This window comes from Micromys minutus (assembly GCF_963924665.1).
Source record: "Micromys minutus genome assembly, chromosome: 26".
In the NCBI taxonomy this organism is placed as follows: Eukaryota; Metazoa; Chordata; class Mammalia; order Rodentia; family Muridae; genus Micromys; species Micromys minutus.
In genome coordinates, this window is record NC_137961.1 from 34,153,174 (window position 1) to 34,173,064 (window position 19,891).

The window sequence follows — 19,891 nt, forward strand, 5'->3', positions numbered from 1 at the left end:
CCCCTTTTCCTTCCTTCTGCCACACTCTTCTCTTCCATGTACACTGGAAGAATTCCCTCATGCTTGCTCTTTATCCCTTAAGTTATAAGGAAAATGAAGAAGCCCTTTCAAATTTATTAATTGGAACTGAGTAGGTCCTCACAAACAGGTGCTTTTCCTGCACCACATAAGTATTTATTGTCAGTAAAAGACTCCAGGGTGACCCTGTGTCTGTCACAGAGCAGATGACAGAATGCTTATCACCCGTCTCAGACATGGGATCCATTCAGAAGTGCCTTGTTGGCACGCATAACTAACTGTGTCAGAGCTTGTTTCTTTCCCAGGGTCCCACAAATGAGAAGTCATTTATGTGGTGGCTAGTGTTTTTGTCCAGCCTGAAAACATTGTGCTCTGTAGATAAAAGACGCATAAAGGTTTCATCTGTGACTCGCTGTTCTGGGAGTGGAAGGGGGAACGTCGCTGGCTACAGCAAAAGTAAGGTTCACATGACTCTGAGAAAGACGAATGGGAGTCCCAGAGGTCCCTAGTTCACTAGTAATTTGAATGTTCCCTAGACAAACCTAAGCATGTCTAGGTCATGACCTGGTACCCACTGTAGTGTCTTACTGATTGACAGAAAACCAGCTAAGACTGAGACCATCTCACACCCATCTCAGGAGCAGAAGTGAGCAAACCCAGTGACAGGTCTTGCCCCTGTGTCTAAAGAACACAGGAAAGAGAAACACGGGTTGGGAATATGATTCCACGATGGGGTGCCAGCCTACCAAGACCTGGCCCTGGAAATCCTTTTTTTTTTTTTTTTTTTTTTTTTAATGAAATGAGGGGAGGGAAGAAAAGGAGGACAGGAAAGGAGGTGGCTCCTCATGAGGCCAGCATGCTCAGTCCTGATCTGCTCAGATATTGGCCTCTTACTCAGCAAAGATTAACTCTACCAGATGGCAGATATCAGCCTCTTAGTCAGCAAAGATTAACTCTACCAGATGGCAGATATCAGCCTCTTAGTCAGCAAAGATTAACTCTACCAGATGGCAGAGATGCCTCAAGAGGGGAAGGGAGGGGAAGTAGCCACAGAGCTGTGTTCGATGTATTCAGCGTCTACAAGCTGGTGGGCAGATCGCACATGAGCTTTAGCTTCAGAGACTGAAAATGGACTCCAGAACCACCACGAGCTAGCTGTAGACACACCCTGGGCTCACTTCCTCTTCTTTGCTAGTCTGCCTGGACCCTGCTTTCCTGTTACTGTCTAGCAGAAATAGTGGCAGAAAACCCCCTGAGAAGGGCTTAAGAAATAGAAAGTATGAAGGAAGTCCAAATGAATCTGTTCCTGTTTGAGTCTTACCCCTTCAGTTCGGGATTGGGTTGCCATCAATGCCCAAGACGAGGCAGTCCTGTTACCAACCTTTAGGAACAAGGCTTCCTAAAACCGAGGATAGGTGTGTGTTCGCCCCACTGCCTTCATGAGGTTTGCGTTTTGTCGATAACTGTCCTTAAGTGTGCCTCATGCAGAAGCCCATCATTGAGACCCGCCTGTCCCACAACTGAGCTTCCTTACCGAGGGCTAGTAAGGAAGTACAGCTGCCTCGGAGTCATCATGTCTCAAAAAGAGCCCCATACTTAGCCCAAGAACTCACGTTCCTTAGGGACTGTAAGTTTCAGATACCCAGTGCCATCCACAGAGCACGTGTCTGTTGTTGTTTTGTTTGGTTTTGGTTTGGTTTGGTTTTCTGATTGGGCTCTGTCAACCTCTACCTTAGAACCACAGGGTGAGGAATCAGGGTGAAGATTCCTGTGAAACAGCCACAAACAGGACTAATCTCTCCTTAAAATACCCTTGCATTTAATTTTTATCTTTACTTTTCAAAACAAAGCTGTTGTTCATTCATAAGCAGTAAAAGACGCATTTGCCAAAACTTTAAGGCATTTCATGAGTTACACTCACTCCATCCTTCTTGTTAGCTTGTGTTAGACAAGAGGATGATAGCAAAGCCAAGGGTGTGTATGTGTGTGTGTGTGTGTGTGTGTGTGTGTGTGTGTGTCTGTGTGTCTGTGCGTCTGTGTGTATGTTTCTGAGTATGTCTGTGTATGTGTCTATGTCTCTTTCTGTGTGTGTGTGTGTGTGTGTGTGTGTGTGTGTGTGTGTGTGGTCCCACTCCCCCAGCCTCACCCCACTCCCCAGTAAAGGGATTCATTTTCTCGGAAGCACCCACACCCTCAGCACAATGGCTCTTCTGGGAGTCAGTGACTTGCTTCAGGAGTTACTTGGCCTTGGTAGACAGTCTGCCCCAAAAGTACACCGAATTCCCATGAGTTTGATCTTGTTTTCTTGAACTGATCCATTATAAAAACATCTATCTGGTATTCTGCCCATGGTGCTCTGAGGTGGGGTTTAGGTGTTTTCTTCCAAGTAAGCCAGGAGAGATGACTGAGTCTGAAACAGCTCAGGACTGCTCTCCGAACCAGCCATCAGCAGAGTGCTCCAGCTTCTCTGCAGCTTCTGTAAGAAGCCAGAACTTTGGGCCAGAAGAAAAACGTTAGCATATCTTACCTTCTGTAAAACCTATCACCGTGTTAATGACTCTCCTAGTTCATAAAACATAGACCCCTCCCCATCCTTTTTCACACTTCCTACAAGTTTGAAAAAGCTTGGATTATTGGGCCGGAGAGTTGGCTCAGCAGTTACAAGCACTGGCTGCTGCTTCAGAAGACACTCATTGGTGGCCCACAGTCTTCTGTAACCCTAGCCTCTACAAAACACTGTACATACGTGGTACACAGACCAGATGTGCACGTTGGCAAAACAACTATACACATTAAAAAATAAATAACAAATTTTTTAATGAAATGTAATTTTCATACCATAAAATGTACCCTATTAGAATGAAAATTCCAGTGTGTTTAATATTTTCACTGTGTTATGCGGCTGTCTTCAGTGTTTGATTCTAGCATGTTTTCTTTGCCACAGGAGTAGTACTGTCTCCAGTAGCAGGTCCTCCTCATGACTTCTTTCTCTCCACTCCAGGCAACCACTAACCACCTCTGTCCTGTACTAGATGTTTTGTGTACATGGTATTTGGTTTTTTTTTTTTTCAAACAGGATATCATTTTCAAAATTTATCCCTTCCATAGATACACAAATCCATCATATTTAGCTCCACATTTCTGATTGCTGATACATTTTGTTAAGGCCTGCTACATTTTATTGATTGGTCATTGCTTAAGGGACTTTGGTGGGTTCTACGTTCTGGATATTTCTGAAGAATGATGCTATGTGCTATGAGCATTTGCATGCCAGGGTTTTAAGGACAGGCTGCCAGTCATCCATTAGGTACCTCTGAGTGGCATTGCTGTACCACGTGATGACTCTTTATGTGGCCTTTGAGGGACTATTCCGCCAATGCCCAAGGCAGCCATATCGGTCTTGCATTCTGTCTGTCCGTCAGCAGATTCCTCTTCTCACTGCCAGTCCTCACTCTCTCCGTGTGTCTATCTGATGGCTATGACACGGTGTCTCCTTATGTGTACAAGAGTTTGAAAACTGAACAGAAGTCACAATCGTTTTCCAAGCGGTACATGCCCTAGGAAGTTCCCAAAGCCTTTCTGTTGTGGGTTTGATAAAGAAACACTGGGAAGATGGTACTAGTTGGACTTGCCTCATTGGCAGGCTTCATCTGGAGGGGAATAAAACATATGAAAGTGCCCAGGTATAGTGGCATATACCTTATAATCCCAGCATTGAGGAGGGTCACGAGTTCAAAGCCAGCCTGAACTATAAGGACCTGTGCTAAACAAAACAAAATGGAAAATGGGTGTGTGGGGGAAGGGCAACCGGAGAAATAGTACAGAGAAGCCATGAGTCATTCGTCTTACCAGAGTGCTGACTTGGATAGTCTGTTGTCATTTTTCTTTTCTTCTCTTTTATATTTTTAAACCATAGTTCTATTATTCTCTGACAGTTTTGTATACAAATATAATATACTTCAGTATTTATTTGAGAGAGAGACAAAGTCTCTTTACATAGCCCTGGTTATTCTGTAGACCAGGCTAGTCTCTAACTCACAGAAACCTGCCTATACCGCCCAAGTGCTGGGACTAGAGGTGCTCGTCACCATACCATACATTTTTGATCATTTTCCACCCCAGTTACCATTTCTCATCCCCCGCCTCACCAAACTCCCTCTTATTCCCAGCTGACTTGATAGCTTTCTGTGCAAGAGTTTTACAATTCTTTCTGTGGTTCAGTAAATGAAGCATGTTTTTACAAGTGTCTGTAATTGGCCTGCTTAATAAAAAGAAGACTTTGAACGGCAGCATAAGCATCAACTGTATTCGTAATTAAAACGGTGTTTTCATGTTGTCTAGACCATGCTCAGTGTTTGGAATTCCTAATGTTTTATGCTTGGAAGAGGAAACCCTTTGAGAAAGAAAGACATACCTCATCTCACTCACAAGGTGATCCCTTCTGTGTATTACCTGATTTTATTCTTTATAGCAAGCCCAGGAGCTGAGTGGGCTAAGCATTAGCTCTGACTCACAGAGCCACACAAGAGGTCTTGGAAAACAGAGCTAATTCTTTGTGGTCTTAGAAGAATCCCAGCTATCCTGGGAATAGCAAGCAGAGAAGATAGTGCTGCAGAAGCGTCTCTTGGTCTTGGAGGGCCAGCACACTGCCGTGGTCTCCAGGGTGCCCACTCGGCCTGGTCCTATGTGCCGATGGCCTCAGCTCAGGTCTGATAAGAACAAAATGCAGAATCAGGAGAGGTTTCACAGTCCACTCTTCTGGGACTCAAAGGGAAAACAGATTCTCGTTTGGGGTCTTTGCTTCCAAATCTCTTCCCTACCCTTGTTCACAGTGGCCTCTGCCCAGCAAACCAGAGGCAACGAGCAAGTGGGACAAGAAGGGCAGAGTGCCGCTGTCACCGTTCCATTAAACCTGTGCAGAGCAAATGCTGTAGAGAAACACACCAAGGCAGTGAGTTTCCTCCTTTGTCTCATATTTGAATTCTTTATAGGAAATTAGGTTTTCAAATATTTTTTTAATGGAAATGGGTAAAAGGGCTTGGGCTACCGGAAGTGGGCGGTTGTCTGTCTGAGGAGAAAGATGCACTACATCCCAGGCCTCTCTGCAGCCTGCCCAGCCTCCCTCCAGCCTTTCTCTCTGGCCATGTGGATGTGCTGAGAAGGCAGAGGTAGGGCTCATGCACCATTCAGAAGAGCCTCTGCTCTTTGCCATCTGTAGGTCAGAAGGTCCCTGGCAACAGCGCTGGAATCTATTTCACAGGCTGATAAAAAGCTGGGACTCCCACAAAGTCTAGCCTTGCTCTGGGTATTGCTGGAGAGTGGGAAGGGAAGTGTCGGTCCCATACTGAAAAATGACCTCTAATCCTTCACTTCCTGTGGGTTCCAGAGGCAGGGAAAGAGTCAGCACTTTGGCAAGACTGGTGCGACCAAGAGGAACATGTTGTGCAAACCACAGCAGGGACCTGTAGTGCTCTCTTTCGAATTCGGCCTGCTGACTCAGTGGCCATTTCTTGGTCTCGGGGCCTTAACCGAGAACCAAAGCAGTTTACAACCAAAGAGATTCATCATCTGCAAATCTCACAGGTACATCTGCCGTGCGGCCTCCCTGCTCAGAGAGGCCACTGGATATAACTGCAGGCCATCCAGACAGGTGGCATCAAGAGTTGGCAGAATGCTTCACTGTGTCACATTGTCTACTCTGTGCTGTCTCTGGGGACCCAGAGAGTAAACACCTCTGTACAGTCTGGAAGGATGTGCTGTGTGGGAGCACTGACTAAAACAGCAAGCCGTTTGAGCCTGTGTAGGTTGTTAATCTCCTGGAAGGAAGAGCAGAGGTGTGAGCCTTCTTGGAGCTCTTCAACTTTCCAAGGCCCTGTCACATTACAGTTTTCAGCCCTCGTGGGGAACATTTGTGCACACAAAAGCTTGTAAGAATATTCCTTCCAAAGGCCTGGGGCTGCTCCTCATCTTCAGGAATGTCCATTGGCTTGGAAACAGCAAGGGGTTATGGTTAAGCCTCTGTGGCCCTAGCGGAACAAGCCAGGTGCTTCTTACCTGCTAGTCAGTGTAAATTCTTCTTTGCTGTTTGGCTAGCAGATCTAAAAACAAAACCCACCACAGGAGTGAGGGTTCCCTTTCCCCTGAGAGAAAAGAAGGTGTACGGTTGACTATTTTCTTCTTCACTGACCCTCTTTTAAAACACAGCTTGATTGCAACAGCCCTGTTGAAATTTCATGTGGAGTTTGCTTTTGCTCCAAGAACATTGACACCGCCGTTGTTGATTCTCCCTTTCCCCTGCCAGCCTTCCATCCTCTCTACCTGGTCTGTGTTTGCTGTCTAGATGGCTTTGAATACAGTGGCGCTTAGTGCGGAAGCCCTTTAGACTTTCGTCGTATCTGCACTGTTGCCTGTTTTCTTTCTGAAAGTAAGCAAATACCGTCTGGAGCTAAAGCAGGATGGCTCTACTGTTGGCGGAAATAGAAATCTGAGCCCCAAGAGTTCACAGCTTTTGTGATGCCCAAATGCTTTGTCTCCAATTGATGCCCTCTGTGCTGCTGAGGCACCATCTAGGATCTGAGTGTCTGTTATCCAAAGCTTATAAAAGGGAAATAAACAGTCCTAGTAGAAACACAGCTCCACAGGCAAAAGCCTTTCCAAGAGCCTGCAAAGGAGACATTTTTCTTGGATGCTCATCTTTAACACTCAGAGCAGAGCTGAACCCACAGTGGTGTAATGGGTTCCACTGTAGTTTCATGGTCTTGGGTCAAAGTTTTATAGGTGCCATGGTGCCACATTCACCACATAGGATTTATGTCACAGCATCCATTGGGAGTCTTCAACAGTGAGTGCCACATGGAGTAAGCTCACAGCTAGGAAGTTACCCAATAAAGAATTTTCACCCCACCCTGGGAGAGGCAATGACTCTTTAGTGTGCTTGCCCTTGTGCATGGTGACCAACTAGGTGCAAATACCAGGCCTGGGCCTCGTGACTATCTGATGCAACCATCAACTAATTCCTGAGTTCAGGGTAGACTAGCCATATCCTTGACCTCTTGAAGAACGCAGAATCAGCACTCCACCCTCTGAATACTAGCAGGAAGTTGCTTTCTTCACTAATAAACCTAGGCCCACATGCCTGGGGACACCTTTGCCCAAGCGCTCTATTAGATTAATCAGCACACCCTACACATGTATAGCAAGCCTTGTACCGGTGCCCATCTGAATTGTAGTATACTGAAACAATAAAATGCACTTTGGATCTTTATGTTTCGTCATTGTATCTTTTTATAAATAACTTGTATGAATTACATTAGAAATATTTTATATATTGGGATAAATGACATGTTTTTGAAATTAAACTCACCTGGATTGTTTTGTTTTGTCTTGTTTTTACTTTATTTATTGAGGTCACTGTCAATGTTTTGGTTTCTTGCAGGGATGGGTGTTGGCTTGAGTTTCTTGAAACAGGCTCTGGGTATTTAGCCTTGGCTAGGCTCAAACTCATAGAGATCCACCTGCCTCTGCCTCTGCCTCTCAAGTGCTGTGATTAAAGGTGTGTAACACACCACACCTGACTGACATACACTTGCAAATTTAGACTACCTGAATGAGTAGCCCAGCACGTGAGTTTTAGACTTACATCGCCATCTGCTGGACATGCCAAAAAACAGAATGTGAGAAAAAAATTAAACAACCTGAGCTGGGCCTAACAGTCTGTTCACCTCTAACTCCACACCAATCTGGGGATGGCCTTAAGCCTCCTGCCTCCACCTCCTCCCAAGTGCTGAGATTGCTAAGGTTGTCGCTTCCCAGGATTTACAGAAACAGATCTAACTGCAGAAGTCCCCAGACCATCAACACTGCCTTAGTAAGGGCAGAGTTAAAAGTCACAGACCTGAGCCCCAAATCCCATGGAGACTGATGAGGCCCTAGAGATAGAGAGCCTGGGTTTGCCCTCACCTTCTACATCAGGCACAAATTCATTATTAAAAAAAAGGGGGGGGAGGGGTCTCCTGTAGCCCAAGCTAGCCTCAAACTGTCAGTTTGTAGCTAAGAATGACCTTGAATTCCTCATTTTCATGCCTCCACTTCTGTGTTTATAGACAAGTGCCACTGTCTGCAGAGATCTCCGTAGTAACCATTCTGTGTGTCAGATCTCCGTAGTAACCATTCTGTGTGTCAGATCTCCGTAGTAACCATTCTGTGTGTCAGATCTCCATAGTTACCATTCTGTGTGTCAGATCTCCGTAGTTACCATTCTGTGTGTCAGATCTCTGTAGTTACCATTCTGTGTGTCAGATCTCCTTAGTAACCACTCTGTGTGTCAGATCTCCGTAGTTACCATTCTGTGTGTCAGATCTCCATAGTTACCATTCTGTGTGTCAGATCTCCTTAGTAACCATTCTGTGTGTCAGATCTCCGTAGTTACCATTCTGTGTGTCAGATCTCCGTAGTTACCATTCTGTGTGTCAGATCTCCGTAGTAACCATTCTGTGTGTCAGATCTCCGTAGTAACCATTCTGTGTGTCAGATCTCCATAGTTACCATTCTGTGTGTCAGATCTTTATAGTTACCATTCTGTGTGTCAGATCTCCTTAGTAACCATTCTGTGTGTCAGATCTCCGTAGTTACCATTCTGTGTGTCAGATCTCCGTAGTTACCATTCTGTGTGTCAGATCTCCGTAGTTACCATTCTGTGTGTCAGATCTCCATAGTTACCATTCTGTGTGTGTGTCTATCTGGTGTCAACAGAGGCCAGAAGAGGGTATTGGATCCCTGAAACTGAAGCCACAGATTTTGTGAGGTGCCGTGTGTGTGTGTGTGTGTGTGTGTGTGTGTGTGTGTGTGTGTGTGTGTGTAGTTGGCCAGACTGTCTCCCACTTACAGACTGAGCCCATGCTATGCTCAGACTCATGGCGAGTCTTCTCCCGAGGGTTGGGATTAGAGCTCTATACCACCAGGTTGGATTACTTGTGTGTGTTTGTATGGTTTGATTATCCGAATACTTCATCTTACTTGTATTTGAAACAAGAGAGTATTTAATCACTACTTGCTTTCAGTAGTTCCCATATGATTTACTCATCTGAAAAAGAGATTTGGAGGCTGGAGAGATGGCTCAGCAGTTAAGAGCACTGACTGCTCTTCCGGAGGATCCAGATTCAACTCCCAGCTCCTGCATGATGACTCACAACCAGCTATATAATTCCAGTCACAAGGGATTCAACACCATCTTCTGGCCCCATTTAGGCACCACACACACAAGGTGCACAGGAATGCATGCAAGCAAAAAGCCCATGCATAAAATTAAAAACAAAATGGAAAAACAAACAAGAAAATGATGTTTCACTGGACAGGTGGCTATGCAGTTGACAGTGTGTGCTGCCCCTGCAGAGGACCCACATTCGGTGTCCAGTACCACAGTAGGCATCTCACCTGACTCCAGTAACTCGAGGGCCTCTTACACCCTCTTGTGGCCTCAGTGGGCACCTGCACTTATGTGTACATATCAATGCACACACACACACACACACAATTAAACATAAAATAACGTTAGAGATTTTCATTCCAGCTGCCATAACTCCACTCTGCTGTTCTTGGTTTCAGGTTAAACTTCCTTTTCCTGTCGATCAGATCACAGACCTTCCCAGGAACGACTTCCAGATGATGATTAAAATGCACAAGCTAACCTCAGAACAGTTGGAGTTCATTCACGACATCCGGAGGCGTAGTAAGAACCGCATCGCAGCTCAGCGCTGTCGGAAGAGGAAACTGGACTGTATTCAGAATTTGGAATGTGAAATTCGAAAACTGGTGAGTTGGTGGGCAGGGATTCAGCAACCTCAAGTGACCGAGACTGATGTAAAGTTATACCAGTTACAGCTGGAGAAGCAGGGATGAGCACCCTTCAGGAAAACTTTGGATTATTCTCAGCAGGGGTCATAAATTTGCATCTGAAGTGGTTGTGGACGTGCACATGCCTCTCAGGTGTCCGTGGAACTGACTTTCTATTTCTCTATTTGTATATCACAATAAAGGGTGTCTACTGCGTGCATATACAAATCAAGTATTCTTCTAAACCAACTCTTCACCCGTACGCCTGGCTTTAACAACTAGCATTCTGGTCCATGTGGTTTCGTGATTCTGAACAAACAGTAAAAAGTCTAAGCCGTATGCCAGGAAAAATATCTAAAGAACTTTACCGATCTGTGCCTTTGAAAAAGCAAGACAATGCTGCTTACTCTCCCCTGACATCTTCCGAGCCCTAAATAATGCGCCGTGTGGTGCGTTTTGCTTTCTAATGCAGTGACCAAAAGTAGCATGAGGTGGGAAAGGATTATTCGGCTTATATGTCCCAAGCACAGTCCATGAAGGGAAGTCAGGGCAGGAACCAGAGGCACAAACTGGGGCCAGAGCTCTACAAGAACTCTTCTTACAGGCTTGTTCTCTGTGGCTTGCTCAGCCTTCCGTATACACCCGGGGACCACCAACCCAGAGTGGGCTGGGCCCTCCTACACTAGTCATTAATCAGTAAGACACCCACACAGACTTGTCAACAGTCCAGTCTGACCGAAGCAATTACTGTAGACTGTATCAAGTTAAAAAGGGGTGGGGCAGCACACTGCCTCTCAGTGCTGAACAGGAGTTCTGCTTGTGCGTTAGGCACATCTGTGACTTAGAGATTCCTAGTCAGGGGTCTTTGGCTTCAGTTTTGGTTTATTACCAGAGTATCTTTCTCTGTAGACCAAGTCGACCTTAAATGAAGCCCTCTTGCCCCTGCTCCCAGGTGCTGGAGTTATGGGCATGTGCTACCAGAGTTCCAGGTCCTTAACCAAGACATCGACAATATAGTCTTCCTTTTCTAAGAGAAGCTAGAACCTCGTCACTTGTGGTACCTTGGTCCATGTGGGCAATGCTGGACAAGGCGTTGTGGTACAGGGACAAGAGATTGCTTTCCTAGGACACACTGGCCTCCACTTTCAGACGTCCCAGTTTGGTGGAAAGAGGGCCCGGTTGCTGGGCCCTTTTGCTTGTGTCCCAGCTGAGGGAGGGCCTAAGTGGTCAGAGCCAACCAGCCTAGTCTGCGGCTGTGAAATTCCCAGCATTCCCTCTTCCGAGATGTCTCCCGCATGCTCGCCACCCTCATTTGCAGATGCACATAATGTATTTCTCTCAAGCTGCACATGTACATCTGTTTATTTTTCATTTCTAAAAACATGTTTTCTAGCTAAATTTATAAATATTTTAGCAGGTGTCCTTTCCGCATGTAAATCTCTCTCCAACACACACACCCATGCTGCCTGCCAGATTGTGCTCACATTATTAGGCCATGCGCAGCTCCTGTGTCAGAGACCTGCTCCTCTCATCCTTGCCTCAGCTTGCCTGCAAGACTTGCAGAGAGCCGGCTACCACTCTCCCACGATGCTTTAGACACCCAGTTCCTTTGGCTGCTTTATCGTGTGAGCCTCATGAACCCTCCCCACACCTCCTGAGAGTAAAACTTTAATCACTCTCCTCTCGGAGACCCTCTGGGATTTCGCTTAATGAAAACATCTTAGAACCGGGGGAGAAGGCTAAAGTATAAACTCCACATTTCTGTCCCGAGCCCCTCCATCCAGTGCCCGGGGATGACCCCTGCTTGGATTCAGTGCACAGTTCTTGGTGTCCTGAAACGTTGCGTTCCGTCTGTTGTGCTGGAAAAGCTTAAGAGTGTGATGGTCTAATTCTGTGAACTTGCTGATAAGCAGTCTCAATCATTTGCTTGGGTTTTTCTGAATAGACTTTCTTCTTTAGAGTCATTTTAGATTTCTAGCAAAATTAAATGAAGGATCTAGAGTTCCTAGATGTCCGGTGCCAAGGACCAACCTGGGCTTAGAGAGGGGTTCTGAGAGAAGGGGTCTCTGGGAGCTTTGAAAACAACTCAAAAGAAGAGAAATTGTGGGTCAAAGCTGGTGGCCTGTGCTCTGCTCAAGACAGCTCTCCAGCGTGCTTTCCTTCTGTTCTGATTTCTTTCTCTGGAGAGAGATCATCTCTCTCTCTCTCTCTCTCTCTCTCTCTCTCTCTCTCTCTCTCTCTCTCTCTCTCTCTCTCTCTCTCTCTCTGGTTCAAGACAGTTCTCCAAGCGGTTCTCTCTTGCTATTCTCAAAAATTCTCTGGATAGTTCATCTCTTGCAGATCATAAGCCCAGTCTTTCATTTTACATATCAATCCAGACATTTACTCTAGGCTTCCTTTTGATTAATTTATGAGTCAGCATCCCATGACTCCAGACCCTTAATTCTTAGGAGACAGCGAGCACACATTTCCTTTTAACATTGAAAATGAATTCAGAGATCTGCCCATCTCTGTTAAGCACAGACGAAAAGCAAGCTGGGTGGGACCCCATCCTGAAATTACCATTTCTACCATACCTGGGCCTGGACTCGCTGTATCCCAGGCTGACCTGAACTCAGGAATCTTTCTGCCTTTATTTCTGCCCGTCTTTGTATCTTTCTGACAAGCGGGCTCATTAATGCAGCTGTCTTTGTTCCTTTAGATTCGTAAGGCCCCTCATATAATTCACATTGCATCCCTATTTTTTTTGCATAGTTGAGAAATTATATATTTTTGAACTCAAGTTTTTAGAGTTCTTTCCCACAGCCTTAAGAGCTGCCCTGAAGGTTCCATCGTTTACCATTTTGCTGAGACATTAGACACATTTTCACCTGCCAGACTCCTGCTGTCTCTGATTATCATGGAGTCAGTAATGTTAACAGGGAGGACATTCCTTGAAGAAGGAACATAAAATATGTGCATTATTATACAAACAAGCCCTATGTCTGTGGCATCCAAGGAGGCCCATGTCCACTGCTCCTGTCCTGGGGACAAGAACCATTCTGTCCCCACCAAGGCCATGGTGGACCGAGCAGTCCCGGACTCTGGAGACTCCCTACAAGAGCAGCATATTTCACATTCTTTATCTCAACATTCACATTCATTAGTATTATGTGGAGTTTCAAAGGGTGCTGTCTGTACCATCATGTACAGGACAGATTCGCTGGCCCAAAGCCTGCTGTAGGGGCTCAGCCATCTCCCCTTCCCTCAACTCCTGGCAGCAAGGCTGACCTTTTTATTTTTTTTTTAAACTGTACTCATAGTTTTTTGTGTTTTTCAAAATATCAGTTAGTTGACTTTTACCCCTCAAAAATAGTTAACCAAGCAGGATGGGGTGGGTGGTCTCTGAGTTCAAAGCCATTCGGGTCTACAGAGTGAGTTTCAGGACAGCCAGGCATCCAGGACTATACAGAGAAACCCTGAGTCGGAAAGAAGAGGTAACCTAATGCACTGGTGAAGATTTTCAACTGTTGGGTTTGGAATAAAATGTTTCTAAACCCCAAATTCAGAAAACAGAAGGTCATGTGACTCTCTACAGCTTTGCTGTTGTGGGTACCGCAACTGGTTCGCTTCCTGGGCCTCAGAGAGAGGGACCCCACATTGGGAATTCTATACATGACAGTGCCCAGATGGTAAGGCAGGTACTCGGGGCAAAGTGTGTCAACACTCCCTGGACAATGTGTCTTTTAACTTCCTAGATTCTGACCTACTCTTTCCAGAGTTAGGTTACAGTGTAATATCTCAAAACAAAGGTTTGAGAACCTTCAGAAATGAGGCTTTCATACAGGCTTGATGAAGCCATCTCATCTTTTCTCACAGGTATGCGAGAAAGAAAAACTGTTGTCCGAGAGGAATCAGCTGAAAGCGTGCATGGGGGAGCTACTGGACAACTTCTCCTGCCTCTCACAGGAGGTCTGTCGAGACATCCAGAGTCCAGAGCAGATCCAAGCCCTGCACCGGTACTGCCCTGTCCTCATACCCATGGATCTTCCTGGGGCGAGTGTTAACCCCCCTCCCTTGGGGGTTGAGCAGAGCCTTGCACCCTCCCAGTGTGCAGTAGGAGGAAGTGTACCCTGCTGCCTGGAGCCAGGGGCAGCTCCCCCTGGGCACCCCTGGGTGTCCAGCAACACCTCTGAGAACTGTACCTCTGGGAGGAGGTTGGAAGGGAATGACCCTGGAGCCTTTTCAGAAAGAGGACCTCCTCTAGAAGCCAAGAGCCAGTCAGTGACGGTGGACTTCTGCCAGGAAATGACTGAGAAGTGTACAACAGACGAACAGCCCAGGAAAGATTACGCCTAGCCAGCGCAATCCGCTCTGCCCCCCCTCCCACCTCAGTCTTCACGCCTCTCTCATCTGGGTGTTCTTCTCCCAGCTGGGGGCGCTGTTCATCTGTGTCTTGAAGAACCAAGAATGAATTTGGTGCACACTACAGCAGTCTTAGCAGCAATACTGTTCCGAAGTATTCCCTCCTCTCTTGTAAGCAGGAGTGCTAGTTACCTTCATAATGGTGCTACCCCTTGCCCTGGCAAGGTAGACAACAGTGCCGACACTGTCTGTCTGTGGGTTAATTGCAAACTTCACAGGGATAGACTACACCTCTAGGACCCAACCACGGATTTTTTTTCTCAGTGGCCCATGTCACAAACCCTATCTCAGGAATTTCTTCTGAATGTTCAATTTTTTTCATTGAAGACAGCTTCTATACACATCAAAGTTTTATAGCTATACTGTGTACATAGTATATATAATATATATGAAATATATATCCATATGCAAAGGTCCTGCATGCCTCGATTTTTCTCATCCTAAAACTGGAAACTTCATTTATCATTTACAAACAGGTTCCAACATTCCTCCTTTTGTGTCTGATGGCAGAACTGGTTTTGTAACTGTTAACGTGGTTGTTTTTCTTGCTGTACAGTTTGGTTTCGATCTGTACTCATTTACAGACAAAATTCAGTGTTGGAAGTTTCTTCTCAAGGTTCAATCTCAGACCTTCTATTTTGGTTGGTTTGGTTTCGGCGCCGCCAAATGGTGTCACATGAGCATCGTGGGTCTGTTCCTTTCTCCTTGTGTTTTTCCCTTGTCTTGGCGGATACTGTATAGCAATGGTCAACTTTGCCACTTGCACTGAGTTTTGAGTCAGACCTATTTTCTTAAATGAAGTTGTAACTTCGGTATAACTCAAGTATATTGTATATTCTTTGCTTTTAGTTAAAAAGTAAAACATTTTAGCTAATTAAAAAAGCACTCAGGTGATAATTATGTAGGAAAAAAAAAAACCAATCTTGCCAAATAATGAACCCATCCTAGGATGTGTAGACAATAATCTGCTTGAATATTTTTGTAGCTCATTTCCTCCCCACCTTTCCCCCAACTAATGCTGAAGTGCAGACGATCCAGAGCTGACACTGGATGTCCAATTCCTACATGGGGAAAGAGTTCGGATGGCTCAAAGGACTTCATGTCAAAAGAGTAGGAGCCTGCGGTGTTGTGTTAGAACTCCACGGGCACTGGTGATGAGAAAACAAGGGAGAACCGGTTCCTTCCCCGGGGAAGAATCCCCTTCATTTCAGCCTTTCTTTCTGGCCTCTGCTTATACTGTGTTCAGAAATGTCATGTGGTAAGACCTGCTTCTTAGAAGGGCACAGCTAACCAACCACCCAGCTTCCCTGCCCAGGCCTGGCCTCCCCACATTTTAAGACCTGGGGTGATTTGAATGACAGCCTCAGCTTTCAGCGGCAGCCCCGCCCCCGGATTGATTGTGCTCACTGAGCGTAGGAAGAAACCGGTCAGAATGGAGCCTGGGAGCCACGAGGACATAGGCTAACACATTGTTTTCTTCTTCCCATGTCCTCTGTACTCTGAGGTTTCGTTCTGCCCCCTCCCCAAGTCTCTTGTCTGAAAGCTGCTTCATTCAAGGCATTGGACAGACACCCCTAGGAGCCCTCTGCCCCCTCTTCCCAAACCCTCCACCCCTCACCCCTCCTTTCACCCTCCCCAGGTAATATCTGCTTCCCTTGCTAAAAACTAGTTGGTTTGCAAATCTGGAGAGCAGCTTTCCTCGGCCCTAAGGTATCCTGGTCGCAAGCCATGTTCACAGGAAGGCATGCCGGGAGGAGGAGTCAGCTCCCTCCTCCCAGATGGTCTCTGTGTCCCTTTGCTCAGCAGCCTGGAGACCACTCCAGCTGTGCCAGGTTGTCCAGAAAAATCTGATGTTGGTGGGATAGGGTAGAGGGTAATGGGGACTAGATGGATGGTTGACTTTGTTTCTTCATCTGTGCCATTGTTTTGGACAATATTAAAGCTGCATGTAAAAGGGGAAATAATGTATGAGTAGTAGGCAAAAGTGAAACCCTAGTGACATATGTTCTAGTATTATTAACTTCTTTCTGTACCCGTAGTAGTGCTAAATGTTTAAGTATGTACAAATGCCAGAAGTTGTTGATTCATACAGTAGAATTTAAGGGGAAATTTACTTCTTTTAAAATAGGTCCATTTTTAAAACCTGCCTCTGGGTTTTGAGTGTGTGTGTGTGTGTGTGTGTGTGTGTGTGTGTGTGTGTGTACAGATTTTGATACAGCTGTGTTGGAGCTGCCATCTTGGTTACACCATTGGTATTCCTGGTCTAGTCTAACAGTTCCTGCACCAGGAGGTTCATCTTCATGAAAATCCAGTAGAGCTAGCATTTAGCTCCATGTGAATCATGTAGTGCTCACAGCTGCCTGTTATGGTGCAGGAGTCAGCAGACAGTATTTTTTTAACTCTTTCATTGCCTTTTTAAGTGACCTCTTCTAAAGAAACAAAAAGGCTTGTTTTCTGCTTAGATCACCACGAGGGCAGAGAAGCCCCTCAGCTTGTTTTCTGCCGTCCAGGCTCACGGGCAGCTGGAAATCTTGCCACATTCCACAGTTTACCCCCTAAGTTTCTGTTACCCAAGCTCAGACCCATTGCATCCATCTCCAGGATGGGGGTCAGGGGTCGGGCCTCCTCACTTCTCTCTGCCCTAACTCAGCCCTCATCTTCCTTGGTTTCTTTGCCTCTTCTTCCTCCCAGTCTGTTCCATGAGAACTAGTATTTTAAAATTACTCTTTAAAAAAAAAAAACTTGTATTTCTGTAGTATTTTTAACAAGCAATTTCATTTGGTATCCACCAGGAACAGCAACTGGCTTTGTGTAATTACCCACGGGACATGCCTGTATCTTTTCCTGTTCCAAACCATTGCTTATCAAAATTGTTTTTGAGTTGATTTAAAGGGAAGGCTCACTGGGGACCAGAATCCAAATTCTTTAAGTGGAACTCAGAAGTCCCCAATCTGTCCTTCCCGAGGATTCCTCAGTCAACCTCATTCCCCTACAGAAAAGGGAGGACAGAGGAGAGTGTTTGTGTTTTAAGGGGACATTTAGTTGTGTGTTTAAAGATCTTTTCTTTCAAAGGTACAGGACACTTCCATCATAAGACTATGTGACAGCTTGGGTGGGTCTCCCAGAGGCTGGAGTGTGAATGGGTCATGGTCCAGGGCTAGCACAGGTGACTCTCAGACTCATAACATCCTATCCAAACCCAGGCCTCCCCGTGTCTCTGAACAGCCTCCCTCAGGTTGTCCAAGCTGTAGGCAGGTGTGTGCTTTGCTCTGTGTGTGTGTGTATGTGTGTGTGTGTGTGTGTGTGTGTGTGTGTGTGTTATCTGGGGGTGCCTTGAATAAAGTCAAACTTCATGACGTAACTGATTCTGGAACAAAGCAGTTTCACAGAACGTTTTCTAAAGTGGGCAGAGTTAGTAGGCGACCCTGCTCCTTCTCTCCCGGGGTCCCTAACAATGACTCAGGCATCAGGGCTGATGCTGCAGTAGAAAACATTATTTTTATGTCATATGAATAATTTATTTACTGTCTTTCTCAAGGTATGCTGCTTTTTAACGTGCACTATAATTTTGGATGTAATCCTTGCATTGCTTTTCCAAGGAACTTTAAAGATGGCTGGTAACTAGTAACTGCCTCTTCTTCTTAAAAGAGCCCCAGAGCAGTCACAGGCCCTGTGTGGAGGACAGGCTAAAGCCTACACCTTTCTCTTGTTTTCATACGTTATGCTTGCCACTGAAGAAGAAAGAGACAAAGCAGACAATGGTTTGAAAGTATAAACCTTTTCACAAATCACCAGTCTTGCCCTGGGGGCTGCTCTGTGTCCCGTGGAACATGATTACTCGGTCTGTAAAGCTCCTGAGAGTCTGTGTTGGATGGCATATCCGTACACAGCGTGGCCCTGCTTAAACCAGGAGCTGTTGTTGATGACTTCAAACTGCTCCACCAGTGCTTACAGTGTGGGGGAATCTCAGATCTAGAAGAGAGCAAGGATTAAGGTTTACCCTCAGATCTCTCTCCCTCTTTCCTCCCTACTCCCCGTCCCTTCCCCTCCTCCCTCCCCCCTCACACACACATACACACACACACACACACACACACACACACACACACCAGACTAAAGAAAGGATTATTTTAAAAGAATAAAGCTCTTTGTTGTATCATTAGTATTTACTTGAGGATTTTGTTGCAGATTTCATTTCTGGCAGGTCAGTCCACAATGCCTCGTGGGGTTGGTATTCATAAAGGAAGTCTGTGCATGGAGATATTTTGTGTTCAAAATGTATAAATACTGCCCGAGCCATCTCATGACCCAAGTGTCAAAGACTGATGCTGTAGCATAGGATATATTTGTGCATAAATAGTGTGTGCAAATAGTACTTGTACATTGAAGAGACTCTTCGTAGCAGATCAAAGGTAAATTATTCAAATGATGGTGCAGAAACATTACTTGCAAAGTAATTGTATAGTATTTTCCTACACTCCACCCTGGGAGATCATATTTATAACAAGTGAATTACTAGTGCATTTTTAATTGTAATATGAAATGATGCTGCCATTTCGTGAACAGTATCCCACTTGGTTGCAGAGGCCCAACTTTTATAGCTTTGGTTTAATGTTGTGGCATGGTGTATGCATTTCTCTATCAAGCAATGGATAAACTCTTGGCTGTCATTTTCATTCCAGTTTATTGACCTCAGATAAAAAATGGCTATTCATGGAAGTGTATCAAGACCACTCATTTCAGGTAGACTCACACTCAGTGCCAAACGCTCCCATGGGAACAATCAGACACTTATATCAGGAAAGAGTGAAGGGACTTGGACAAAAAAATATGGGTTTCCCTAAAGATGGGTGCTAAACTTCTACCAAACACGTCTCTGGGGACAAAGAGTTGGCCTCCACTTGGGTCCTAACAGTGTATTTTGGCTGCGGCAACGCTGGGATGCCCATTCACACTCTGACACAAGAGCCTGGCACTTGTAACGAATTATCAGGAAGATTGCAGATGCATTTGGGAGCTTCGGGTACTCATTAGACACGGTGAGCCATTCAAGGCAAGAGGGCCTGTGAGAATTTGTTCCAGAACCAGTCTGATGCAAGCGCACCTCTAATGCCTTACAAACTCCAGAGGCCATATGCAAAACAGGGTCTTCTCAGTGTATGCAAGGGGCTTCGGCCCCTCTTCTCCTCCTCCCCAGCTCGAACAATACGGACAGTTTTCACACATATCTACCTGTACAACCCTCCGTACCTCTCATAACTGGTCAACGACTGTAACAGGTTACATCAGGTGTTTTTCTACATACTTTTTACACAGATTCTATGCGATTAATGTAACTTAATTCAGCGCATCATCTTATTGTACAAGTTCTTACGCTTGGCCTTATTTTTTTCCTAAGTGATTGTGGTTTTACTTGTGGTTTTTTCTTGTGGTTTTTCTTGTAAAGATATTGAGATGGCTGTTGATGCTTACTCTCTGTAACTAAGAATTTTTACCTTTTTGGGAAGAAGCATTGCTATGGATTAATGAATTGAGACTTCATTTACTCGTTGTAAATACACTATTGTGGGGGAAAAAAATCACTCAACTGAATTGCTAGTGTTAACTGAATTTTTGTCTAGACGCCATTTCTGTTAAC

At 45.4% G+C, this 19,891-nt stretch overlaps 1 protein-coding gene across 1 annotated transcript in view; it reads left to right on the plus strand.

Moving 5' to 3' along the window:
• Positions 1 to 14,187, plus strand: part of BACH2 (BTB domain and CNC homolog 2) — a gene marked incomplete at both ends in the record, with an annotated part of 75,003 nt that extends 60,816 nt beyond the window's left edge. Inside the window, 2 exons of the mRNA XM_080938697.1 lie at positions 9,622 to 9,828; positions 13,708 to 14,187. Of these exons, the coding sequence (XP_080794823.1) occupies positions 9,622 to 9,828; positions 13,708 to 14,187 (687 nt within the window). The remainder of the gene's footprint in view (positions 1 to 9,621; positions 9,829 to 13,707) is intronic.
• Positions 14,188 to 19,891: the final 5,704 nt, after the last annotated feature.